This window comes from Mustela nivalis, assembly GCF_964662115.1.
Source record: "Mustela nivalis genome assembly, chromosome: 11".
Lineage (NCBI taxonomy): Eukaryota > Metazoa > Chordata > Mammalia > Carnivora > Mustelidae > Mustela > Mustela nivalis.
In genome coordinates this window covers 85387400-85411571 of record NC_139030.1, presented here as the reverse complement: position 1 = coordinate 85411571, position 24172 = coordinate 85387400, and the positions used below count along the sequence as shown (strand labels likewise).

General features: G+C 49.9%; 1 protein-coding gene across 6 annotated transcripts; it reads right to left on the bottom strand.

Annotated features, from left to right (window-relative positions):
• Positions 1-3835: 3835 nt before the first annotated feature.
• DNPEP (aspartyl aminopeptidase) lies at positions 3836-23629 on the bottom strand. 6 transcript variants are annotated; one of them, XM_082691505.1, is made up of 16 exons: positions 23444-23629; positions 14962-15009; positions 13921-14014; positions 13745-13833; positions 13516-13629; positions 13120-13245; positions 12801-12931; positions 12449-12524; positions 12224-12331; positions 11233-11310; positions 10230-10313; positions 9026-9186; positions 8594-8633; positions 8368-8469; positions 4262-4429; positions 3836-3970 (listed from the first exon to the last, which is right to left on the bottom strand). In XM_082691505.1, the coding sequence occupies exons 1-16, from the start codon at positions 23501-23503 to the stop codon at positions 3920-3922; spliced, it is 1530 nt and encodes a 509-aa protein (XP_082547631.1). In that variant the 5' UTR covers positions 23504-23629; the 3' UTR covers positions 3836-3919. The 6 variants fall into 6 exon arrangements, with proteins under 6 accessions (XP_082547631.1, XP_082547632.1, XP_082547635.1 ...); XM_082691506.1 differs by lacking the exons at positions 14962-15009; positions 23444-23629 and adding an exon at positions 14645-14801; XM_082691509.1 differs by lacking the exons at positions 14962-15009; positions 23444-23629 and adding an exon at positions 14558-14776.
• Between the last annotated feature and the right edge of the window lie 543 nt (positions 23630-24172).

The following is a 24172-nucleotide window of genomic DNA, read 5'->3' as shown; positions in this document are numbered from 1 at the left end:
GCAGAGTTTACTGAGGGCAGAGAGAGAGTGAAGGTTCAGAGTGTCTAGGAGACTCAGAAAGGAAAAAAGAGAGTCTCCTCTTTGCTTGAGACCCAAGGGTATTTATTGAGGACTGTGGTCCAGTGTACATGTCCTCTCAAGCATCCAGGAACCGGCTGGAACAAAGACAAGGGCCCAGGTATTATTACTTGGAGCTGGGGGACTTGGCATTGAGATGGCTAGTGTGGGTTGTCTGGAATATGCATAGGAGGGCTTCCTCCGGTCATTCTCATCTGGTCCTTGCTTAGATGTTAGCTAGTCTGAAGAAAGCATTAACTTGGGGTGCCTGGGTGGCTAAGTGGGTTAAGCTTCTGCCTTCGGCTCAGGTCATGATCTCAGGGTCCTGGGATTGAGCCCCACATCGGGCTCTCTGCTCAGCGGGGGCCTGCTTTCTCCTCTCTCTTTGCCTGCCTCTCTGCCTACTTGTGATCTCTCTCTCTCAAAAATAAATTTAGGGGCGCCTGGGTGGCTCAGTGGATTGAAGCCTCTGCCTTCAGCTCTGGTCATGATCCCAGAGTCCTGGGATTGAGCCCCGCATAGGGCTCTCTGCTAGGCAGGGAGCCTGCTTCCTCCTCTCTCTCTGCCTACTTGTGTTCTGTCAAATAAATAAATAAAATCTTAAAAAAAAAAAAAAAGCATTAACTCTTTGTCCCCTCCAAGGAGGGCATATGCTGTTTGCATTACACAGCATGTGTAAGTGGGTGTATGGTCTTAGCAGGAAGAGAAGCAGGAAAGGGAGCAAAACGTAGATTTTTACGGAGTCCTTCAGTTTCCTTATCTCAGTTCTACAGAGGTGGTCTGGGGGAGTGGAGTAGCTGCGCCAACAAGGCTAACGCTGAACTGACGTCCCAAACTGTTGTCACTTTACATTCGCACTGACATTGTCTGAGACTTCTTGTTGCTCCACATCCTTACCAACACTCGGTATTATCAGATTTTAAAATTTTAAAACCACGTATATTACGATAGGGTGTGTAATGGTGACCCGTGGTTTTAATTTATATTAGATTAAACCACATGAAATTGCCATTTTGTAGGTCAAAATGGTCAAACATAAACAATTTCATGATTCAACCCAACATTTCTCTGATGGCTGTGGAAGAAGAGCATGTTTTCATATATTTAATGGCTTTTTATTATGGAGTGCCCACTTATTTTGCCCATTCTTTTAGATATCTGACTTTTCTGTCTGTAGGTCTTATGTACTCTGAATAGGAGCTCTATGTCAATTGCATGTGTTGCAAATAAGCGTCCTTAATCCTCTTAATGATGTCTTAATTTCGATGAGGTCAAATATGTCAATATTTTCCTCTATGCTGGTGTTCTTTGTATCCTATTTAAATCTTCCCCAACCGAGATCATAGACTCTCCCTTTTTTTTTTTTCTTTTAAAGATTATTTATTTATTTGACAGACAGAGACCACAAGTAGGCAGAGAGGCAGGCAGAGAGGGCGGGGGGAAGCAGATTCCCCGCTGAGCAGATTGAGCGGGGCTCAATCCTAGGACCCTGGAATCATGACCTGAACTGAAGGCAGAGGCTTTAACCCACCAAGCAACCCAGGTTCCCTGGTACTCCCCTTTAATATTTTCTAAAAGCTTTATTTACTTGCCATCTATATTTAGATCTAAAATCCATTTGCAATCAACTTTGCATATTGTCGGAGGGAGGGTTCCAACTTAATTTTTCCATGTGGATATCCAATTTTCATAGCACAGTTTATTGAAAAGATCATCTGAATTGCCACTTACATCATAAATCAAGTGTCAGATACTCACTTGTCTCTGTTGGTTCTACTGGTCAATCAACCCTTGAACCACTTGAACCAATTGATAAGAGTCTTAATCAGTTTTGTAATAAGCTTTGATAATTGATAAGGTGATTGTCTTCAAAGTGTTGTAGCTATTTCTATATATATTATAGAGTCCACATGTCAACTTCCATTATTTATAAGTAGAGAGAAGCAAACCCATTACATTATTAGGATTGCACTGAGTCTATGTATGAATTTGAAGGATAACCAGTATTTTCACAATATTGATTTTCATATCCACAAATAACACCTATCTTCCAAAATTATTGGACCTCTTCTATGGAAATCTTTTAGTACTTATTCGTAGGTACTTTTGCTTCGTAAAGTTGTCCTTTTAAATTTTTCGTTTTCTATCTATCCATTGCTGGTCTAAATAAATAGAATTAATTTTAGTATATTGATTTTTCAGCCAGCTATCTTTGGTAAACTCTTATTAATTCAAGTAATACAGCCTTTGGGTTTTCTATGTAATAAGTCATATCAAAAGGACGTTTGCTCCTCTCCTTTCAGTGTTCCTTTTATCCTCTGTATCACTTTTTCATCAAGCTAGAGACCAACAGTACAATGTTGACTGGAAATAGAAAACCAGGCGTCCCTGTCTTATTCCAGCTCTCAAAGGAACACCAGCTTAGTTTAAGCTCCCCCAGCAGCGGACCTGAGAAATCCAAGTGCAAGGAGTTGGTTTGGGAGGTGGAGGGAAACACCCGTGGGGCTGTGGGGATGTGAGACACAGGGAGGGGGGCCAGGAAAGGGGTGTGTTATCAGGCTTAATTCTGCTGGGGTCAGGAAGCCAGGGTCAACTTCCCATGTCAGAATGATCTCCCAGGATGTGAGGGAGCTGAAGTCTTCTTGGAGCCTTGGCAGTCCCTGGCTGGTCTCTGGGGTGGGGAGCATTAGTTCCCTAGCATTTCCAAATGCCTTCACAGGAAAACTAGTCTAGCAGCAAACACGCCCCCAGGGCAAAGAAGTGCTACTGTTGGCAGGTGGGAGTTGGGCCAAGTCTACGGAATTGATCAAAGTGAGGGACACTGTGGGTTACTAAGTGTCTTCTATCAACACCGTCCACATTTTACCATTACAAAGAGCACTGGCAGTTCCCATGGGATGGCAGCGGCTGCCTGAGCCCAGATCTCTCTGGACATCCTCCAAAAATCACCGAGTTCAACCAAAGGACAAGGAAGGAAATAAAAATACTCCTACCACATGTTTACTGCAGACTGAGAAAATACTAGACTTCGTGATCAAGGGCCACCGCCTGGTCTCTGAGATGTGGAAATCCTAGGACCCCATCGACACTAGGGGGCGCTCGGTTCCAAAGCAGCCTGCCGCGGAAAGGCTGGTAACCCCAGTGTCCTGTGCCAGTGTCCATCACCAGCGCACTTAAACTAACACGTAAGACTGCGGGTGCTCTGGGGGAAAGCCATTAGTTAGGCAAACTGTAAAGCAAAAAAGGATGAACAAACCCAAGAGGAGGAGCAGGAGGAAGAGGAGGACATGGAGGAGGAGGAAGAGGGAGAGAAAGAGGAAGGAAGGAGGGGAAAAAAGAGAAAGGAGAACAGACAGAAATGATAGGAAATTATTAACCAGAGAAAAAAACACTGAATAATCAGAGACTGCTTATAAAAGTTTATGAGACTGAGAGGGGCAGGGAGGGGAACAGTGCCTGGGCCTCACGCTGAGTGTGGAGACCTCACGGCATTGAGATGGAGTCCTGGACTCTTCTGGTAATGGCGGAGCACTGAGGCCACTTCCCAGAAGAGAGGACCAGGGATGGGAGAAGGACGTTCCAACTGTGGACGCACCTACCTGTCTCTGACTTCAGACATGGCCTTGAAGAAAGGATTATTTGAGATCAGGCCTCCATCCTGTGCCCAGAGCTGGGGCCTCCTCTACCTGCGCACTCCCGTCCCCTCTGTTCTGGTTCCAGAAGTCAAGCCAGGTTCAACTCCCACCCTTGGTCTCCAAAATAAGCACCACAGAAAGAGTCTGAGTGAGAAATCCACTTTAATACTCCAGCTTCAGCTCAGCTGATCACTTCTCAAGCACAAGAGAAGTCTTTCCAAGAGGCCTCAATCCACTAAGAGGTTACGGCTCAGAGAAGGAAACAGCTCAAAGAAGCCCTAAAATGGAAAGCAACATGGGATCTGGAATCAGTGGTGGTCAGCTGGGGGTGCCCTCTGGCACACCTCCTGCCAACACGGCCCAGCCAGAGATGCCCCAGTCCTCCCATCCCCCCACCCCCGTCCTCTCATTATCCGCTGAAGGCTGATCAGGGCCCCTGTGCCTGGAGAAGGGGGACCCTTCCTTTCCTACATGGTAGCCCCCAGACAGCCAGCTCCCGTCACCCAAACTGGCTCCTGAGAGACAGCGACATGCCCGGGTATCCCGAGGACGAGTGAGGCGGGAGTCACCTTGAAGAGGGTGAGGGTCTGGAGTACTCCCGAGGTGCAGGCAGTCTCTCGGATAGAGTGCATGGCCAGCTGGGGGCTGCCTAAATCGAGAACCCTCAGCCCCAGCCGAGAAGCCAAGATAGGTCCGATGGTGGTTCCACAGGGAGAGTCATTCCGGACCATGAGATCCTAGGGAGGGAAGGAGAGGCTCTTTCACCACAAAGAGGGGCTGAAAGGTGCCCACTGGTGGGGGCTGCCTCAGAGAGCAGATGGGAACAGGAAGCCTACATTAAATGGCAGGCCCAAAGCACAGAATATTCTGGATTGGTCCCATTCTCTCCATCTGAACTACCGCCACTCTAATTCCAGCTACCACCATCTTGCCTTCCATTAAGAATCCATTCTCCACATAGCAGGGAGGGGAATTAAAAATAATAATAATAATAATAAATGTACCGTTTTTATCAGCCTCTTGCTTCACATACATTCTCTCCCTGCCCCCATACACACACAACAATCATTCAGCAGTTTCAGGGTTTGCAGAAATATTGCTGTGGCATGCTGAAACCATTCTGTTTATATTCTGGTACAGAAATAAGTAAAAAAATCATAATATGGGGACGCCTGGGTGGCTCAGTGGTTTGGGCTGCTGCCTTCGGCTCGGGTCATGATCTCAGGGTCCTGGGATCGAGCCCTGCATCGGGCTTCCTGCTCCGCAGGAAGCCTGCTTCCCTCTCTCTCTCTCTCTCTCTGCCTGCCTCTCTGCCTACTTGTGATCTCTGTCTGTCAAATAAATAAATAAAATCTTAAAAAAAAAATCATAATATGACGTTTAGTGTTAAGATTTTTCAGTGTAAGGGAACAAAGAATTATAAAACTAGATAATTAAGTAGTAACTATTATTTTTTTGAATAAGAATTATAATATTAACTCATGGTTTCCAAAAAATACGTATTTTTTTCCAGCTATGTCAACAGAAATGACCCCAAAGCACTGTCTCCCGTGATAACAATGAACAGTCCCATGGTGCTAGACCACAGTCTCTAAAATCCCCATCCTTCCAAAGCTGCCACGCCTGGGGAGAAAAATGAACAAGATGAGCCTGCAATTTCCTGCTGAATAGAAAGCAAGAACACTTCGAGAGTCCTGTCAAAGGACACGTGTTGAGAGGACTCCCATCTGGCAAAGTTATGATCATCTGAGGGTGAAATAAAGTGACTACAGGGGTGCCTGGGTGGCTCAGTCAGTTAAGCATCTGACTCCTGGTTTCAGTTTGGATCATGATCTCAAGGTCATGGGATCTCAGGGCCATGTGCTGGGCTCCATGCTCAGTGGGGAGTCTCCTTGAGATTCTGTCTCTCCCCCTCTGCCCCTCCCTCTGCACATGCGTACTCTCCCTCAAATAAATAAAATCTTTGAAAAAAAATGACTAGGGGTGCCTGGGTAGCTCAGTGGGTTAAGGCTCTGTCTTTGGCTCAGGTCATGATCTCAGGGTCCCGGGATTGAGCCTTACATCAGGCCTTCTGCTCAGTGGGGAGCCTGCTTCCCCCTCTCTCTCTGCCTGCCTCTCTGCCTACTTGTGATCTCTATCAAATAAATAAATAAAATCTTTTTTTTAAAAAACCAGTTAACTTTAAAAAAAAATTAGTACATGCCATTGGATCCACCCTGAACCAATAAAAATCTGATTTAATATCAGAAAAGGAAAAGAAAGAAACCCCTATGTGTCCCCATTTGGAGTGGCTATTAACATACCACACCTTGAAAACTGGTTATTTAAGGGAAAGAACGAGCAACTATTGGGTCTTTCCAGCAGAAACCATATGTCATGATAACCAAACAGCCCTAGTGGATGGGCACAAAGTTCTGCCTCCCAGAAGAATAGCCGCTAATATCTGCAAAAGGGAAGACTCGTAGAAGGGATGAACTGGGGGAACGAAATTATTGATTTCGGCAAGGATTATCAATGGGTGTCAAAACCATCAGGTGTCTGGTGGATAGGGGACTCAACATTGGTACAGGTTACCGCCCAGCCAAAGGGAGAAAGCCCTCCTATGATGGTGGGATTGGAGGACACCCCAGTCACGTGCTCGATCTTACTGTCACTAAGGGTGGATCACCCAGGTAATACGTGTATAATCCAGCATGAAGGACACACGGGTCATGATGGCTGCCCAAAGATATCTAACCTGAAGCTACCAAGCCTTTGGGTATGAATTCCAATTTAGAGGAAACACAGGGCTTAGAGGCACCAGCTAAATAACACTACCAGGAAACAACCAAAGCTAGAAAGTGAGACATTATGTGGGATGATGAGCCTACATTTCTTCAACAAGTCAATGTTCTTTTATTTTTTTTAAGACTTATCTGTTTATTTGAGACAGAAAGTGAGTGAGTGCACGAGCAGGATGGACAGAGGGAGAGGGAGACAGAAGGCCAAGCACACTCCCCGATGAATGCAGAGCCCAACACGGGGCTCGATCTCATGACCTTGAGATCAGGGGCTAAGCCAAAACCAAAAGGTCAATGCTTAACAGACTGCATGATCCAGGCACCCCAAGTTGACGTTATTTTCTTTTTTTATTATTATTATTTTTAAATATTTTATTTATTTTTCAGAGAGAGAGAGAGCGTACACAAGCAGGGGAAAACGGTAGAGGGAGAAACAGGCTGAGCACTGAGCCCCATGAGGGGCTCGATTTCAGGACCCTGGGATCATGACCTGAGCCAAAGGCAGATGCTTAACGACTGAGCCACCCAGGTGCCCCAAGAATATTTTGGAGATAACTAGGGAAAACTGGGGGTGCCTGGCTGGCTCAGTTGGTAGAACATGCAACTCTTGATCTCGGGGTTGTGAGATCAAGCCCCATGTTGGGCGCAGACCTTACTCAAAAAAACACAAAACAAAAAAACAAAAAAAAAAACCAAAATGATCTGTGCATTAGGATTAGATACAAATTTACTGAACCAAAAGTGTGCTAGATGAAAAGGTAGAGAATACAGAGTGAAGAAGAAGCAAACAACATATTCAAAACAATTAAACTTTTTATAAAATGGGTATTAAATATATATGTATTAAAAAAAACTGGAAGCATATATGCTAATTTCTGTGGGTTTATGTTTTCTTATTTGCATTTGTTTCCTGAATTTTTAAAGTATACATGTCCTGCTTCTGCTATGAGTTTGATTAAAGAAATTCCCCCAATGTCTCCTCACTGCCTTAGAACGCACAGACCCTCCTCCATGGCTTAGGAGGCCCTGCCCACCAGGCTGACTGGCTGAGCAGGCTTCTCTCCCCAGCACCCCTCCCCTTGCCCCGCCTCTACTCTTCTCACTCTGTCCCGAGGCTGCTCTGTCCCCTGAGGCCGAGGGAGCGCTCCTGTGCCCCTGGGGGCCTTTGCACTCATTCCCTCTGCGGGGATGCTCTCCCTGCAGACTTGCCCACAGCTGCCTCTTCCTGGGTAGTCAAGTCTCAGCTCCAAGTGTCACTTCCTCAGAGAGGCTTCCCAAAGAAGGGAAAGGTCAGGTCTACATGGGGCAGGGAGGGGGAGGTGTGTGGCAGAGAGCGCCCTGAGCTGGGAGACAGGAGGCTGGGGCCCTAGTCCCGACCCACCAGGTTCTGCTTGCTATGTGTCGCCAGACCCCCTGCACCCCAGTCCCTCATAGCTCTATCTTCACCTATTTCTGACGACCCGAGCCATTGCCACAGCAAGAATGAAAATGAGCAGGTGGGAGTTCCAGTCTCCCCGGCCCTGAACTTCACTTATGGAGGAGCCCAGGGTATGAGAGAGAGATACGGGGAACTGGATGGGAAGAAAGGACTAAAACCACGTGCCATGAGCACACTGTACCTTCAGATCTCACACAAAGCCAGAAGAGGCATCATCATCAGCCTCATTTTACAAGGTGTGGAAACGGACTCTGCGAAACGGAGTGCCTAGCCCCACAGCACACCCAGCACGGATCCCAGCTCTGCCCAGCTCCAAAACCCATTCTTCTCTACTGGAACTCCATCCACCAAAGGTGGGCTCCCAGGCACACTTCGCCTTCCATGGGGGCCCATCTGCTCATGCCCCCCACTACCCCATTCCCCCCATCCTGTCCTCATAGGCAGGGCCCGGCCTCACCTGCAGGGGCACCCCGACCTTATTGGCCACCTCTCGGATCAGAGCCTCTGAAACTGCATTTGAGGCGTAGCGCTGCTTGCTGTTCACCTTGATCACAGGGCCCTGGGGAGGGGGAAACCAGGAAGCCTGGGTGAGGCACACATGGCAGGCAGGCCCACAGGGAATGAGACGGCGCCCAGAACCAGGCAGGCCTTCAAATCCCTAAAGAGAAACAGGAGCATCTCACCTTATGGAATAAGGGCCGGTGGTTCTCCTCATGCTTGTCCCTGTAGGAAACCAAGTCAAGGATGGGGATGGCACACAGGTGGTGGGCCCCCCAACAGTCGCCTCCATCTATCCCTGGACAACATTCCTTCCCACCCAGTGCGGTGGGACCTGAGACACATGCCGAACACAGTGTCCCAGGCAGCCTCTAGCAGCAGGCGCAAAGAAGTCTGTAGAGTCTATTCAACACACCTGGGTTGGGCATTACATGACTTTGACCCACCTGGGTCTTGGCGCTGTCTGAGGGAAGCCACCACTGACCTTCCTACCAGAATGAGGGGGAAGGTGAAGGGGAAGGGAGAGAGGCTGGGTCCTGGGGCTGGGGTGGAGCCTGCAGGCAGGTTCCGCTGGGTCTGCAGCTGTGAAGACTGCAAGCCTGGCCCGGCAGACTCACAGGTAGTTGGGGTGCACGGCATGGGCCATGTCTGCACTGATCATGTAGGACTTGGGGATGGCTTCCTCGAAGGCCGTCAGGTGCTGGAACGAGGCTGAGATCCGGCGCAGCACCAGCTCTGTCAGCAACGACTGGGCCCCCTGGGCGCTCTCGGAGCCCACCTGCCAACAACAGAGACTGGCTCTGGGGTCTGGGCTCAGCGGCCAGAGCTGGAAGCCGGGGAGAGGGGCCCCACGCCTGGGACCACCACTGGCCCAGGACCCTGCTGACTCCGGGGATGAGGAATGCGGGGTGTTGCGAGCAACCTCCCCAGTGCTGTGCCCCTGAAAACCTGATGGTGGGTGGGGGCTGGACAAATCCTATGTCACGCCTGGGGCAGAAAGAGAACTTTCTGGGGGCTTCCTGCACCTGCCTCCCCTCCTCCTCTCCTGACCTTCACATTTGGGGCTCAGATGTGCCCCACCGCGCTGGCCAATCGATCATCTTTTATGCATGTAACAGAGATTATTAACTATCCACACTATCCTGCACAAGAAAACACTCAAATTGGAGCTAAGCACGGGACTACCCAGTGAGAGAGGACACTCCTAGCTTTCCCGTGCAGCTAAACATGGCCAGGACGATGGAGTTCTGTGGAACACAGGTAGCGAGGAACGCCACCTTCGGCGTGCACCTTAAAAGGTTGGGCACGGACTCTCCCTCCGCCCTTTCCTCTCATCCTCCTCTCTCAGTATAGACAAGATGGCAGTGGCGGGGGATGGAACAGCCAGCCAGCCTGGATCCCGAGATGGAAGCCGAGGGCTCCGGACAGCAAAGACTTGTCCTGAACTGCTCCCTCTGACCTGTGCAATCCCAGGGGAGAGAAGGACTCATCTGCTCAGGATCTGGGACCTGAGAGGGCATCTCACGGGAGCGCACAGAGCCAGGCCCCACCATGCCCTAAGCCCTGGGCTTGCAGGATGGAGGGCAGAGTCCCTGTCCTCCAGGAGCTCACTGTGTGGCACACGCAGCAATGTGGGCGGTACAGTCACACCTCCAGAAGCAGACTCGTGCTGAGCCAGGGCAGCCAAGGGCTAAGGGAGCACAGGCAGGGCCTTCCCATCTTTGTGGCTTCTAGAACAGCCCTGGCTTACAGCGGGTGCCTGGCATGAGCCAGCTGCGGGAAGCTTCACACAAGCGACCCTCCAAAGAGCCCTCCACGTACCTCTTCGTTGTCATAGAGCGCAATCATGCGCACGTGGGGCTCCGCGGCCAAAGAGGCAGGGGCTGAACAGGAGTCGATCAAAGCCTGTTTGGGGGGAGCAAGAGCATCTTTCTCACTCCTCTTTCTTCCATAACCCCGCCCAGCAGCACCTGGCAGGTTCATGCTCCCCGCCTGCCTTTCTGTCACTGCGGCCGTACTGAAGCGGGCTGGGACTCGGACTGGCCTTCGTCTCTTAGGGCTCTGCCTGGCACACGGGAGACCCTTTCAGCTGGGCTAGGAGAATTCCCCCCTTGAGGTGTGCTCCCATCCCTGCCTATGTGAAAGGCAGAAGGATGAATAAAATGCAGAAGTAGAATGGAGAAGCCTGAGAAGTCAAAACCTCCACACAGAGCACATAAACTGGTCAGCTCCAGTGAAAAGATCAAGGTCCACAGAGGCGACAGGGACTCCATCAGGGGGACACAGCTGGCTGGCTGCAGGAGCTGACACAGGTCCCAGGCTCAGCCCTGGTCTCCCAGTATGGCCCAAAGCCTGTCTCTGAGAATAGGAAGGGGGCAGGAGGGAGAAGTATGAAAAGAGAGAGAGCAGGAGGAAAGGAAGAAATAGAACTGCCTAGAGTAGAAAGAAGGCAAGGACTCTAAGGTGACCAGAAGGGATTGAGACAGGCCCCACAGAGACCCCAAGGCACAGACAGAAGGCTGGGTGGGCATAGAAGGCAGGGTGAGCAGAGGGAAGGGGGCAATGCTGCCTTAGGAGGCCCTAAGGCCTCTCCCTGAAAGCAGAGGCTAGCTCCTCATGGTTAGGAGACACCGTGACACCCCAGCCAGCCTCTCAACCTTCCCCAACCTCAGCCGTGGCCCCTCCCCATGGTCCACCTAACACCAGCAGACAGAGGAGGTGGCCAGTGGCTTTCTTAGGACCTGCTGGGCCTTGAGGCAGTCCCCCGACCACTGGTTCTCCTGGCCGTATACCCCGTCTGGGGTGCACCCACTGCCCTCCTCACCTGCAGGGCACAAAAGCAGCTGTGCAGATTGTCCAGCCGAGGGGCAAAGATGAACTCCTCATAGGCACCACCAAGGACCTAGAAAGATGGGACAATCAGCCCAACCTTCAACCCTCCGTCCCAACTCACGTGCTTCTCCCTGCTCCCAGAGGCCTGGGTTGGAGTGAGCCTCCTTGGCTCTGTGTGCAAACTTGTGCCTTGCCCCTCGCCCCCCAGCTGAGGGGACGGGGACCCTGCTGGGTAGGGCTGAGCGAACAATGGGGAATGGAGCTGGGCAGGAGCTGAGAGATGGGAGGGTGACGTCTATGTTTCCCACCAGTTCCCATGGGACCGGGAAAAGGGAGCTGAATGGACACAAGAAAAGCTAAGGAAATAAACAGAAGAGGGGACCAGCCCAGAAACAGCGCACATTCAAACAGGACCGAATGTCCGAAGATTTCACAACTGGGAGGGACTTGAAGGCAGGCTCTAGAAAAAGGGGGGCTGCATCCAGGCCTTCTGCCCTCAGAGGGGCAGGGCCAGGGTCGGTTCAAAGTACACAGCGAGGGGCGCCTGGGTGACGGTTTTGGCTCAGGTCATGATCCCAGGGTCCTGGGATCAAGCCCCACATTGGGCTCTCTGCTCAGCGGGGAGCCTGCTTCCCCCTCTCTCTCTGCCTGCCTCTCTGCCTACTTGTGATCTCAGTCTGTCAAATAAACAAATAAAATCTTCAAAGAATACAGCGAGCCCCGATAGCAGAAACTACAAGGTGTGGGGAAAAATAAAATCTGTGGAGGGGCTGATCTCCAGGGCCCACACACGGATCCAAGGTGGTAAGTTGGAGGATGAAAGTGACCTTTGGAGAACCACTGGCCTGGAGGCAGAGGAACATGGTGTCTACTGGGGAAAAAGAGGGATGAGAGTAACTAGGGGACTGGCTGAAGTGGGATATACCGGGGCAGGCCAGGATCCCCGCGATCCCCACCCGTGAGTCCCTGCAGCCATGCCTTACCGCGGGTTGGGTGTCAGCAAGGCAGAGCTCCATCTCCAAGATATCCTCGGGGCTCAGTCCCAGATGGGCACAGAGAAGGGACATGAGGACCGAGTGGTGCCGGTCATCCTGCAGGGCAAAAGCATGCTGGGAGGAAGAAGGTCTGCTCTCTCCATCCTCCCTTTCTCCAGGGAATCAGTCCTTTCCCCCTCCTTCCCCCTTCCTAGGAGCAGGGGACACTCTTACAGCAGCACTGACAGGCCCAGCCTCCGGAGTCCCCTTCTCCAGCTCCTCCTGGACTGCCGTGGCAAGAATGGGGACTCTGTGGGGAGACACATGAGGGCAGCGTGGGGCGAGCTGGAGGGCATGACACCCCTGAGCTCAGATCTCCCCATGGGAACTGTCCTTGTACCTCGAATCCCAGCTTCCCAAATGGTACAGCTAAGAGGGCCTGCTGGTATCGTCAGCTGGGTCCCAAGAGTAGAACCTGGCTGTGGCCACCATGAGGTAGTGCAGTCCCAGGTCCCACAGGAACCCTGCCATCACTTGGTGCCACAGCCATCCCTCCCGGTCACCACAGCCCTGGCCCCAGGCTCACAAGTGCATCTCCATGTTGGGCCCGAAGTTCTCGTTGACGTTGCGCTGCAGGTGGATGGCCAGGTGTGGGATGCGAAGGATGGGCCGCTCCACGTGCACCAGCCGCTGTTCCAGCCGGCCTGAGGTAGGGCACTGTGGCCCGCCAGGCCAGGTCAAACCCAGGTGCCTTTCAACCCCAGCAGGTTAATACCCCCACTTCACCCCCACTGCCCCACTCTCCCTTCCCTGCGGGGCTCCCCACAGGTACCCCAAAGGAAGGTCACTGTCAATCTTTGGGCTGCTGAAGGTGAGAACCTCCCAGGTCCAACCCCAGTTCCCACCTTGACAATGACACGTCCAGCCAAGGTCAGGTCCCGGTCAAACCAGGTGCTCCAGATCCCACCACCATAGGTCTCCACGCCAACCTGCTGGAAACCCACCTGGCTGCGGCGGGACCGCCGTTTCACCTAAGTGTGAAGATAGGGAATGAGAAGTCAGAGAAGGCCAAATGGCAGGATTTGGACACGAGACAGACAGATGGAGGTCTAAGGACCAAAGGAAGAGTATTTCTGAGAGAGAAGGGCTTCAAGTGTGGAGGAAGGGGGCGACCAGTTTGCCCCGGTCTGAGGACAGAGCCCCGGTCTGAGGACAGAGCCCCCAGTTCGTACCTCTCCACTCCCTTTTGCTGTATATTTCCCTGATGACCCTCCTACCCCAGTGCAGCCTCAGTTCCTCACCCGGAGACAAGGGCTGTCCGTGTGGGCTCCAATGAGGCTGAAACCATTGCCAGGAACATACTGGCCTCCAACAGCAAAAGCAATGATCGTTGAGGAGTTCCTGGTCAGAAAGTACTGGGGGGTGGAGGGGGTTAAGATTGACTGATTATCTAGCCAGCTGGCTCAAAGGACTTTGAGCCCCAGCCTAGGGACCTGCTTTTCTCCCCCCACCCCACCCCACCCCACGTACCTTGCTCTCAGGCTTGATATCCCAGCTCTCCGTCTCCTTGAGTTCATGGAAGCCAGCCTGGAGGAGGCGGCTGCGGCACTCGGCCACGGCTGTAGAAAAAGAGCCCTTTCATAGCGATGGAAGCGGGTTAGGAGGCACACCGGCCACCACCCTCCTCTCCTGTCTTGGTCACTTACCGTGGAAAGGAGAGGGGCTCCGGTTCACGAACTTGAGGAGTTCCCGGGCCGCGGCCTGCACCGCCTCTTTGCGGGCCCTACCGGTCATGGCCACCTAGTGGAGGCGGGGTAGGGGGGCTGCTCAGACTCCTACCAGGTTTGGGACCCTTGATTTATATTATCCAGGCCCCGGGAACCACCTTCCCCCCACAAACCCCATCCCTGCGAAGTGATCGCTCCAGGGCTCGGACCTCCGCTTCCGTCCCTCTCCCCACCGACTACACGCAGATGCCGGGCCAAACCTCTTCCGCCGAAAGCTCTGGCCCTCCAGCCGAAGTATCAGAACCCCAGCAGCGCTCACCGCCCAGCTCTTCCAAGACTGCCCGCCTCCTAATCCGAGCTTTAGCCCGGCCCCCTAAACCCCACCCCCACGTGCCCGCCCAGCCCAGAAACCCCGGTCGGTTCCGAGCTCTAAGCTTCCAAGCGGGTCCCTAACTCAAGAGCCGGCTTGCACTAAGGAGCCAAAGTCCTACTGGCCGGGGAATACCCTGCCTCCACGACCCCAGTCTTTAGCAGGCCACCCTTTTCCACCCCCCGGGAAGATCAGGTTACGGAGGCCGAACTTTCGGTTTCGCTTTGGGTCAGGCACAGCCCTCACCTCGGCGCGCTGTTGAGCTTAAGCCCGAGTGGGCTCCGAGCCGGGTCTGGGGTCGGAGTTAGAGCTGGGCGGGCGATGGACACCTACCTGCATGGCCCCCCACGCGTGGGCCCGCGTCCACTAGCCCTGCCCCCGTGCTCGGCCCGCCCCCTAAACCCGCCGCGTGCCCCGCCCCCGCCGCACCGTCTGCCCCGCCCCTCGCCAGGTAGCTCCGCCCACCCGCCTCCGCCGCGCCGTCTGCTCCGCCCCTCGCTAGGCCGCGCCGCCTGCCCCGCCCTCTCTGTCCGCGTTGGCGGCGGGAGCCCTCTGCTGCCCGGGAGGTGCCAGGACAGCCGCGAGTCGCGCGCCCCCAAGCCTGCCCCGGGTCAGGGAGTAGGAGGAAAAACTCTCCCGCGCCAGCTCACCTGGTCCGACGAGTACTGTACAGAGTGCTCTCTCTCTCCACAGGCACCCTTGTGATAATAAAAGCAACAGGGCCAGTGTTCATGGAGCGCTCACGGTGAGCTTTAGCTTTATGATAAGGCTTCACGTGTTACCTGGTTATCTTCCCAGCTGCTCTATCAACTTTGTCCTTTCACTGTCCCCATTTTATACATGAACAAAACAAGTACAGAGATGAATCACCTGTCCAGGGCAGTAAATGGCAGAGGTGGGGTTTGGGCTCAATTAACTTGACCCCAGCTACCTGGAACAAGCCACTCTCATATCTTTTCTGGCCCTTTTTCATACGCACCTCGGTATGCGTTAGGTGCCCCCGGGGAGTCCCTGAGGGACAGAGAAGTTAATGACTTGCCCAAGATCACACGGCCATTTGGATGCATCTAGAATTTGACTCCTATCTGCACTCTTCCCACGTCTTAAAACGACAAAGTGAAACAAACTCCACATGTTCTTGGGAGGCAATCCCAATATTCATATGTCAAGAGTGGTGAGTGGCAATTTAAAAAATCAAGGTACTCACCTAGTCATAGATTCTGATCATGACTCAAAGGTGGCCCCTGGGTCCAAAACAAGGCCCAGCAACCAGACGTGTTAGCACTCCAGGGATTACAGGTCAACAGCACATTCTGCCCTTTATATGCCGGGATAGGAACGTTGGGAGAGGGCTGGGAAGCAGTGGGAGAGACCCACTAGCCCTCAGTTCACAGGAGTAGGTACTGCAGGTGTTCAAGAATATACAGGTGGTGGGGTAAATTCATGGCATTCCCTAACCGTTCATTGAAATGTCATTAGGTTTAAAGTTTCAGTGCTGAGTGGGTCATGGAGAGAACATTCTTTTCCTCTGAGAGCCAGAGGCTGGCTACTAGTGAGGAAGGGACACATTCATGGACAGTGACAACTGCTGAAACAGGGGTACAATGTATAAGGGAAGGACACTTAACTTAAAAAACTTGTAATGCTCTTCCGAGTACAAAAAAAGAGTACATGCTAATGTGAGAAATTCAAATATCATCAAAATGGGTAACTTAGAAAGTGAAATAAACCTTGGATAAATTGAATATCCATTCTTGATTAAAACAACAACAACAACAAAACGAAATGCTCTTTACAAGCCAAAAGGAGAAAGGGTAAAAGCGTAACTGCAGAAATTACTGGGGAAATGACAGAAGTGCTCCTTTCAAGTCAGAAATAAGAAACTGGTGAGCTTTACTGCCATTATAAACATGGAAAAGTAAAATGTCTCATTACATATAGATTATTTGGTTACCTAGAATCTCTAAAAATAAAAACTGACAAGCTATTTGAACTAGTAGGAAGAGTAGCCTGATTTTATTTTATTTTTTTAAAAATATTTTATTTATTTATTTGACAGAGAGAGAGAGAGTTCACAAGCAGGGAGAGAGCCAGGCAGAGAGGAGGGGAAGCAGGCTCCCCACTGAACAGAAAGCCCGACGTGGGGCTTGATCCCAGGACCCTGAGATCATGACCTGAGCTGAAGGCAGAGGCTTAGCCCACTGAGCCACCCAGGCTCCCCAGTGGCTTGATTTTAAAAGTCATCAGCTTTCCTGTGCAATAATCAACTAGAAAATAAGCTAGTAAAAGGGTCCTATTTACAAGAACAAGAAATACTATTAAATTTCTAGGAATGAGGGGCAACTGGGTGGCTCAGTCAGTTAAGCGTCTGCGTTTGGCTCAAGTCATGAACCCAGGGTCCTGGGGTCAAGCTCCACATCAGGCTCCCTGCTCAGCGGAACTCCCTGCTCAGCGGGGAGTCTGCTAGTCCCTCTCCTCCCGGCTTGTGCTCCCTTTCTTTCAAATAAATAAATAAAATCTTTAAAAATTAATAAATTCCTAGGAATGTGTATGAGAGAGACTTGGTCTCATTGTAATCAGGGAAATGCATGTTAATAGGAGATACCATTTTTGATTTGTCAGATTGGCAAAAATGAAAAAGATTGGTTATATGAAGTGTGGGAGAAGGTCTGGGGAAATGTGTGCCTTTATACCGATTTCTGTGCTATAATTAATCCCTGGGGCTGGTTCTAAGCAGCCAACATAAGCTGAGTGTGGAGTTGGGAGGACACACACAGAAGCATGCCACTGGATAGATTTGTACCCTACGGACGTTATAGACATAAATAACCTTAAGAACATAGATTGATAATAAAATAGCTAGGAAAGTGATGATTTTTGAGTATTTGTTATCTGTTTGCAATATAATTTAAGTTTACATAATTGAATTTTTTTAATGAGTGCTACATTTAGTGATGGGCTGGTTTGGGCCAGCTCTGACACACCGCTTCACCCATACCCTACATCTTTGTTCCTCACAGTGTGGTTTCTTGACCAGCAGCATCTACAACACTCAGCAACTTTCTAGATATGCAGAAAGAACTTCAGGGCTTACCCCAAACCTATCAGATCATAATCTGCATGTTAACAAGGTCCCTAGATAATCTGAATGCAAGTTCAAGTTTGAGAATGCCATGTGGCAGTTAAAAAACAATGAGGTTAATTTTTATGCACTATCATAGGAAAAAAAAAGTGCTGAATATATTGAGTGAATAAAAAAACAATTTCCAGAATACGACTTACAAGGCAAGAGCATTTAGGTATAACTCACATAATGAACCAAATTCTGGATTTTGTGTATGTATATGTTTAAGTACATGGAAACATGTTTGGAAAGAGAATGGGATTACATTGGTTATGAAATGGGGGGGGGAGTTCAAGTGTGGGACCTTACCTATCTCAAAAACATTTCTGAGAATCTTCTTGCCTTTAGCCTGCTGAGAAATTCTTCCCCACCAGTCAGTAGCTGGTGTTCACGAGGCTACCATCATTCATTTCTGTTTGGCTGAACAACTACTAAAGTGCAAATGCCTGTAAGTTACCATAGCAATTGGTAACACATACTTCAGTGTGCCTTCGTTTGATATACATGTCCTTTCTGATCTCTTAAGGTTTGTTAGAGAAGCTTCCTAAGTAGTAATTTGTCACATAATTGTTAAGAGCGATTTGAGATACCGAAGACCAAAGCTATGGTGTAAGGAAGAGAAGGTGCATGTGTGTGTGTGTGTGTGTATGTACTGTCCCTGTCTGCAAAAATGATCTTGATTTCCTGATGACAAGACAGTCCTGGGTATCTCATTGCTGGTAGATATCTTGGTTGTTTAAATGCATGAATAATTTGCTTCTGGGCATAATGATAGGAGCGTGCATAGGATACAATATGGTATGTCCTTCTTCAGTGTCATTGGAAGGACACTTGTTTCCAACACATGTCTTCTGCTCAAGTTCTGTTTTCCATGAAAGACTCAACTGATCAAGAACTACAAATCCCAGGATGCCTTGAGGTGAGCAGCTTCAGCAAGATTGTAATTTTCAACCAGTTATGTTCTAGAAGGGAGGCTTTAGGGGCACCTGGGTGGCTCAGTCCGTTGAGTGGTCAACTTCTGATTTTGGCTCAGCTCATGATCTCGGGGTCCTGAAACAGAGCCCTGTGTGGGACTCTGAACTCAGCGCAGAGTCAGCACGTCCCTCTCCCTCTGCTCCTCCCCCTGCTCTCGCGCACGCTCTCTCTCTCTCTCTCTCTATCGTAAATAAAATCTTTTTTTTTTTTTTAATGTATTTTGTGTGGTTAAAAAGAATGCAGAACTTTTATAGGTACTGATAGGGAACAATTTCCAAGATATACTAAATGAAAAAACAAGGTGCAAAATAGCAGTTATGGTTTGTTCTGTGTATAAACACGCAAACACACATATATATTCTTATACGTTTAAAAGTGGTCACAAGAAATTAGTAACTGACTCTAGGATGGAGAAATTTTGGCTTAAGTTCTGTGGTAAGAGAAAAGCTTCTCTTTTCCTGTAAATCCTTTTGCACTTTTTGAATTTTTTTCTATATCCATCCACATATTACCTACTTTTAAAACCAAATAGCAAATTTTAAAAAGTAACAGGTGGAAAGATGAGCTTTAAGTACCTTCTGTGACTGAAATTTTGTTTTCTTCTGAACTCCTACTGATTTAGTAAGCAATTTGTTGGTTGGCATTTATCCCTAAAACCTTCAGTTTAAAAATGCCCACAATAAGGGGCCCTTGGGTGGCTCAGTAAGTTAAGCATCTGCCTTTGGCTCAGGTCATGATCTCAGGATTCTAGGACTGAGCCCCACTTTGGGCTCCCTGCTCTGCAGGAGTCTGCTTCTCCCTCTGCCTGCAGCTCACCTGCTTGTGCGCTCTCTCCCTCTCTCAAATAAATCAATAAAAACTTTAAAAAAATGCCCACATAAAACTGTATTACTTCTGATTTGGAAATTGTGTCCACATGTGGAAGGGAAAACAGATGGGATACTTCTTTTTTTTTTTTAAGATTTTATTTATTTATTTGACAGACAGAAATCACAAGTAGGCAGAGAGACAGGCAAAGAGGAAGGAGGGGGAAGCAGTCTCCCTGCTGAGCAGACAGCCCGATGTGGGGCTCAATCCCAGGACCCTGGGATCATGACCTGAGCTGAAGGCAGAGGCTTTAACCCACAGAGCCAGCCAGGCGCCCTTCTTCTTCTTCTTCTTTTTTTAATATTTTATTTATTTATTTGACAGAGATCACAAGTAGGCAGAGAGGCAGGCGGGGGGGTGGGGGCAGGCTCCCTGCTGAGTAGAGAGCCCGATGCAAGGCTCGATCCCGGACACTGAGATCATGACCTGAGCTGAAAGCAGAGGCTTTAACCCACTGAGCCACCGAGGTGCCCTGGGATACTTCTTTTGATGTTGATATTTATACAAAAAATGAACTGGGGGTGAGATAGGGAACGCTTCTGGAAAAGGTAACCAACTCTATTAATTCTTCACTTACACAGAACTATGAACAATTGATCCTGCCCCCCCCCCCCGCCCCCGCTTTAGGCTCTGCTTCCCTCCCACCCAGCATGTCATCCACTCGGTTCTCTTCATCATCCCCATGCCTTGCCACTCTGCCTTTGCTCACTTGTCTGGCAAAAACCCAACCCTGATTGCAACAGCTCCCCCGCTGCTCCGTGTCTGCACCTGGCACACAGTAGTGATACAATAAATATTTATCCAATGAATGAGATCTTTAAAATTTTTTGGTGAAAATTTGCCCTCAGAGAATACTCCCCAGCAATAAAAAGGACCAGAGTATTGAAAACTGCAACAACTTGGATGGATTTCATAAACATTAGGCTATGTGGGGAAAAAATGACAAAATTATAGAACTGGGAGAACGAATTAGTGGTTGGGCCACAGTCTAGGGAGGATGGGGGCCTAAATGTGACTGCAAAGGAGTAGCATAAAGATTATCTTTGTGGTGGGGTGCCTGGGTGGCTCAGGTGTGTTAAGCAGCTGCCTTCAGTTCAGGTCATGTTCCCAGCATCCTGGGATCGAGCCCCACATTGGGCTCCCTGCTCAGCGGGAAGCCTGCTTCTCTCTCTTCCACTCCCCCTGCTTGTGTTCCCTCTCTCACTGTGTCTCTCCCTGTCAAATATATAAAAGTATTTTTAAAAAATTAATAAATATTGGCAAACCCTTTAAAAAAAGGATTATCTTTGTGGTAGCAGAATTGTTCTCTATCTGGATTAGAATAGTTGTTGCTTGATACCACAGGTGTGATACAGCTAACATGCAGGGCACCCAATTAAATTTGCATTTCAGATAAAGAATAATTTCCTAGTATAAGTATGTCCCAAATATTACATGGGAAATCCATCCACTAAAAACGAAACAAGACCCAAAGACAAAATTTAACTGAGCATCCTGTGTTCTTGTTTGCTAAATCTGGCAATGCTAGTTAACAGGGCATAGAACTATCCACACACTGTAGTTATTTAAGATGGGACCATGGAGGGAAAGTGGGTGAAAGGTACGCAGGACCTCTCCATACTATTTTTTGCAACCTCCTGTGAATGATAATTATTCCAAAATTAGAAATTTTTCCAATGGCTCTCAGAAGAAAACCGACTGTCCCTGTTGGTGATAAACACAGAGATAGAGGAAGCACAGGCTAGTAACCAGCCAAGAAGTTTTATGGACCCTTGTAAACTTTTGGCCCTTCTCCGGGGTCTTAAGATGTATCCCCTTTCCAGTGTCAGTGGTCTCATGGAGGTTACTGACGGTGTAACACAAAGGTTACGCGTGGCGGGGGCGGGGCTTGGGATCACACCCGCCAGCGCTCAAGTGCTGGCTCCTCCCCTGCTTAGCTGGGAGCCTCGTCTGCACTTGGGATACTGGACCCAGCCCACACCCCGTGCCTCTTTCCAACTCCATGTTCAGGGACCGCGGGCTGGTAGCTTGAAACCTGCCTGGGAGGATTTACACTCCCGAGATCAGCAAACACTACAAATCAGGGTTTGTTTGTTTTTTCTTCTTCTTTCAAAGAGAGCTATTTATTACCCACATGCCATCACACCGCAGACACCAAGCCTCAGTCGACAGGTCTGTCAAACGGGGAAAGGCAACAGTAGTAACTGCATGACGTTAGGAAGAGTCAATGAGATCCAGAATGTTCTATGAGGATTAAAAAGTGCCTGGAGGGTTCCTGTCCTTAAGTTTGTCAAATCCTAAGTGAATGGTAAATGTTACCATTTGTTACTGTTTCTTTCATAGTGAACTGCTCAACTTAAGGGCACCCTTAGGCCTTACTTATCTGGATATCTTTAGTGACTGGTTCAGGGCCTAACTCAGCGAAGTGCTGAATAAATGGTCGCTAAATTAGGAATAAATGGCAGATAATAGTGACTCCAGGTTCTCTACACCTCTGGGAAATGTGCATTTTATCAGAGGCCTTCTAGGGCACACTTCTTCTTTTTTTTTTTTTTTTTTTAAGATTTTATTTATTTGACAGAGGGAGAGATCACAAGCAGGCAGAGAGGCAGGCAGAGCGGGGGGGGGGGGGGAGCAGGCTCCCCGCTGAGCAGAGAGCCCGATGCGGGGCTCGATCTCAGGACCCCGAGATCATGACCTGAGCCGAAGGCAGAGGCTTAACCCACTGAGCCACCCAGGTACCCCTAGGGCACACTTCTTGTTTAACCTGATTTTCAGGCTGGCAGGGAGGGCTAGGGAGTACCCATATCCCCCAGGATACTGTCTGTAGGCCTGGCCATGACCCCCAGGGCTGCGATCCTGGCACGTGCCCCCAAGGTGATGGAGGCAGGCCTCCTGTCTCCTTCCTCCTGAAGCCAGGATGGGGCATTTCTGGCTCTGAGCCTGTCTGACTAGAGGTCATTTAATCCTCGCTGGATTTGTCCTGTTTATTTTAGTGAACAGGGCTGTTTACTTTCAGTTTGTATTTCTAGGGGTGCTTGCTCATTTTGCTTCCCTTTTATTTACTTTTTGCAAGTACTTGGGTTTGAGTAAATATGTCTATAAAGTTCCAGGGACTGGGTTATTCTGTGTCTGGTATTTTAATGGCCTTTAAACAGTGTCTGCTCAGGTAAGCATTTTATGGAAGGATCGCAAAGATAGAGAATTCTGTTCTTAGTGGCCTCTGATTCCTTCCAAACTGACAGCCAGCCACCAGGAGCCTGTGAATCATGGCTTTTCATCAGTAATAAAAATATCAAAACCAACACCCATCTCAGACCGAGAAACTGACACACTCCGGTCAACCGACTGCCTGGTATTTAAAACCAGGACAACAAACAAACAAACAAAGAACAGAACCCCCCCCCCCCCGGCCCAAAACCCAAAACCCAAAACTGAAAAACACCGGGGCAACGGGGCAACGCTTAGGGTAAGAGTTACCTAGAGTGTTTTCTAAAATGCAGATTCATGAACCCCATGCTTGACAGTTCTGCTTTGCAAGGTTTGGGCTAAGGCTCAGGAATGTGCATTTTTTTTTAAAGATTTTATTTATTTATTTGACAGAGAGAGATCACAAGCAGGCAGAGAGAGAGAGAAGGAAGCAGGCTCCCCGCTGAGCAGAGACCCCCCCCCCAATGTGGGGCTCGATCCCAGGACCCCGAGATCATGACCTGAGCCGAAGGCAGCAGCTTAACCCACTGAGCCACCCAGGCGCCCCAGGAATGTGCATTTTTAACCTGTGCTGCAAATTCTGTCCTTAGATCACCCTGAGAAACACTAGTCTAGATTCTCAAAAACACTAGTGCCAATGGGTGAGCCACCCTTGAGGATAGCGCCTTGTGGGGCACCACGGAGAGAAGCTGGGGGCCCAGAGAGAGCTGTTTGGAATGATTCTGTCAGCAATTAGCACCCTGCTCCTCTAAAGCTAGCCCAGAGAGGACACAGAGGATTGAGCCAGTAAGCCTCTCGCTTACAGTCTAATTTGTCAGCAACTTGAGGCCAGGGGCTGAATCTCCCTCCTATTACTGCCCCCAACAATGCCTAGGACGATGCTTGGCTTACAGGTTGGCACCTGCTCTGGCTGGGACACTCCCACCCAAGACAGACCTAGAAGACATGCCAGTTACCTCAGGGTAGCCTGGGAGCCAGTTGTTGGGAATGGACGTGGCCGAGAGGCTGAGCGCCATGGTCACCTGCTCACCTCCTCCCTAGATGGATGGAGTCTGTCAGAGGCTGAATAGATGCCTGGGGCGGGGAGGTGGGGGCAGCGGGTGGCTACTGCCTTTTTTGCCAGCTCCTCCCCCGCCTCTGCCCCTCTGACCTGACGCCCAGAGTCTTCAGTCCCTGTCCCCCTGGGGCCCATTGTGACATCATCAATACAGTTGGAAACAGCGAGTCCCTCACAGCGCAGCTGAGCCTCAGGCTAGCCTCTAGTGGCCAATGTCTACATGGAGACCACTGATCGGGGGGTGGGGTCCTAGATCCCAGAAAGCCGCAGACAGACTTCTTCACTTGAAGAATCCTACCTCTCCTTCTCTATCTGGACCCCTTTGTTTCCCTTCCTGGGGAGTGTGCTCGTTAGTCCATTTGTGAAGATTTACTCATTTATCCTCTGTTTCCTTCCCACCAACCCTCTCCCCCACCAGAAGGTGAGCTCCGGGAAGGCCTGGCCCACATCTGCTTTTCACTGCTGGATCCCTAGTGCCTAGCACAGAGTCTGATACATAGCAAATGCTCCATAAATGCTTTTCGGGTGCAGGAGAGGCTTCACGGACTCCGGCCAGCAGATCCCTGAATCACTCGACAAGCAAGCTTTGTACATCCATTGTGCGTCTGGCTTTTGTCAACCTGAACAA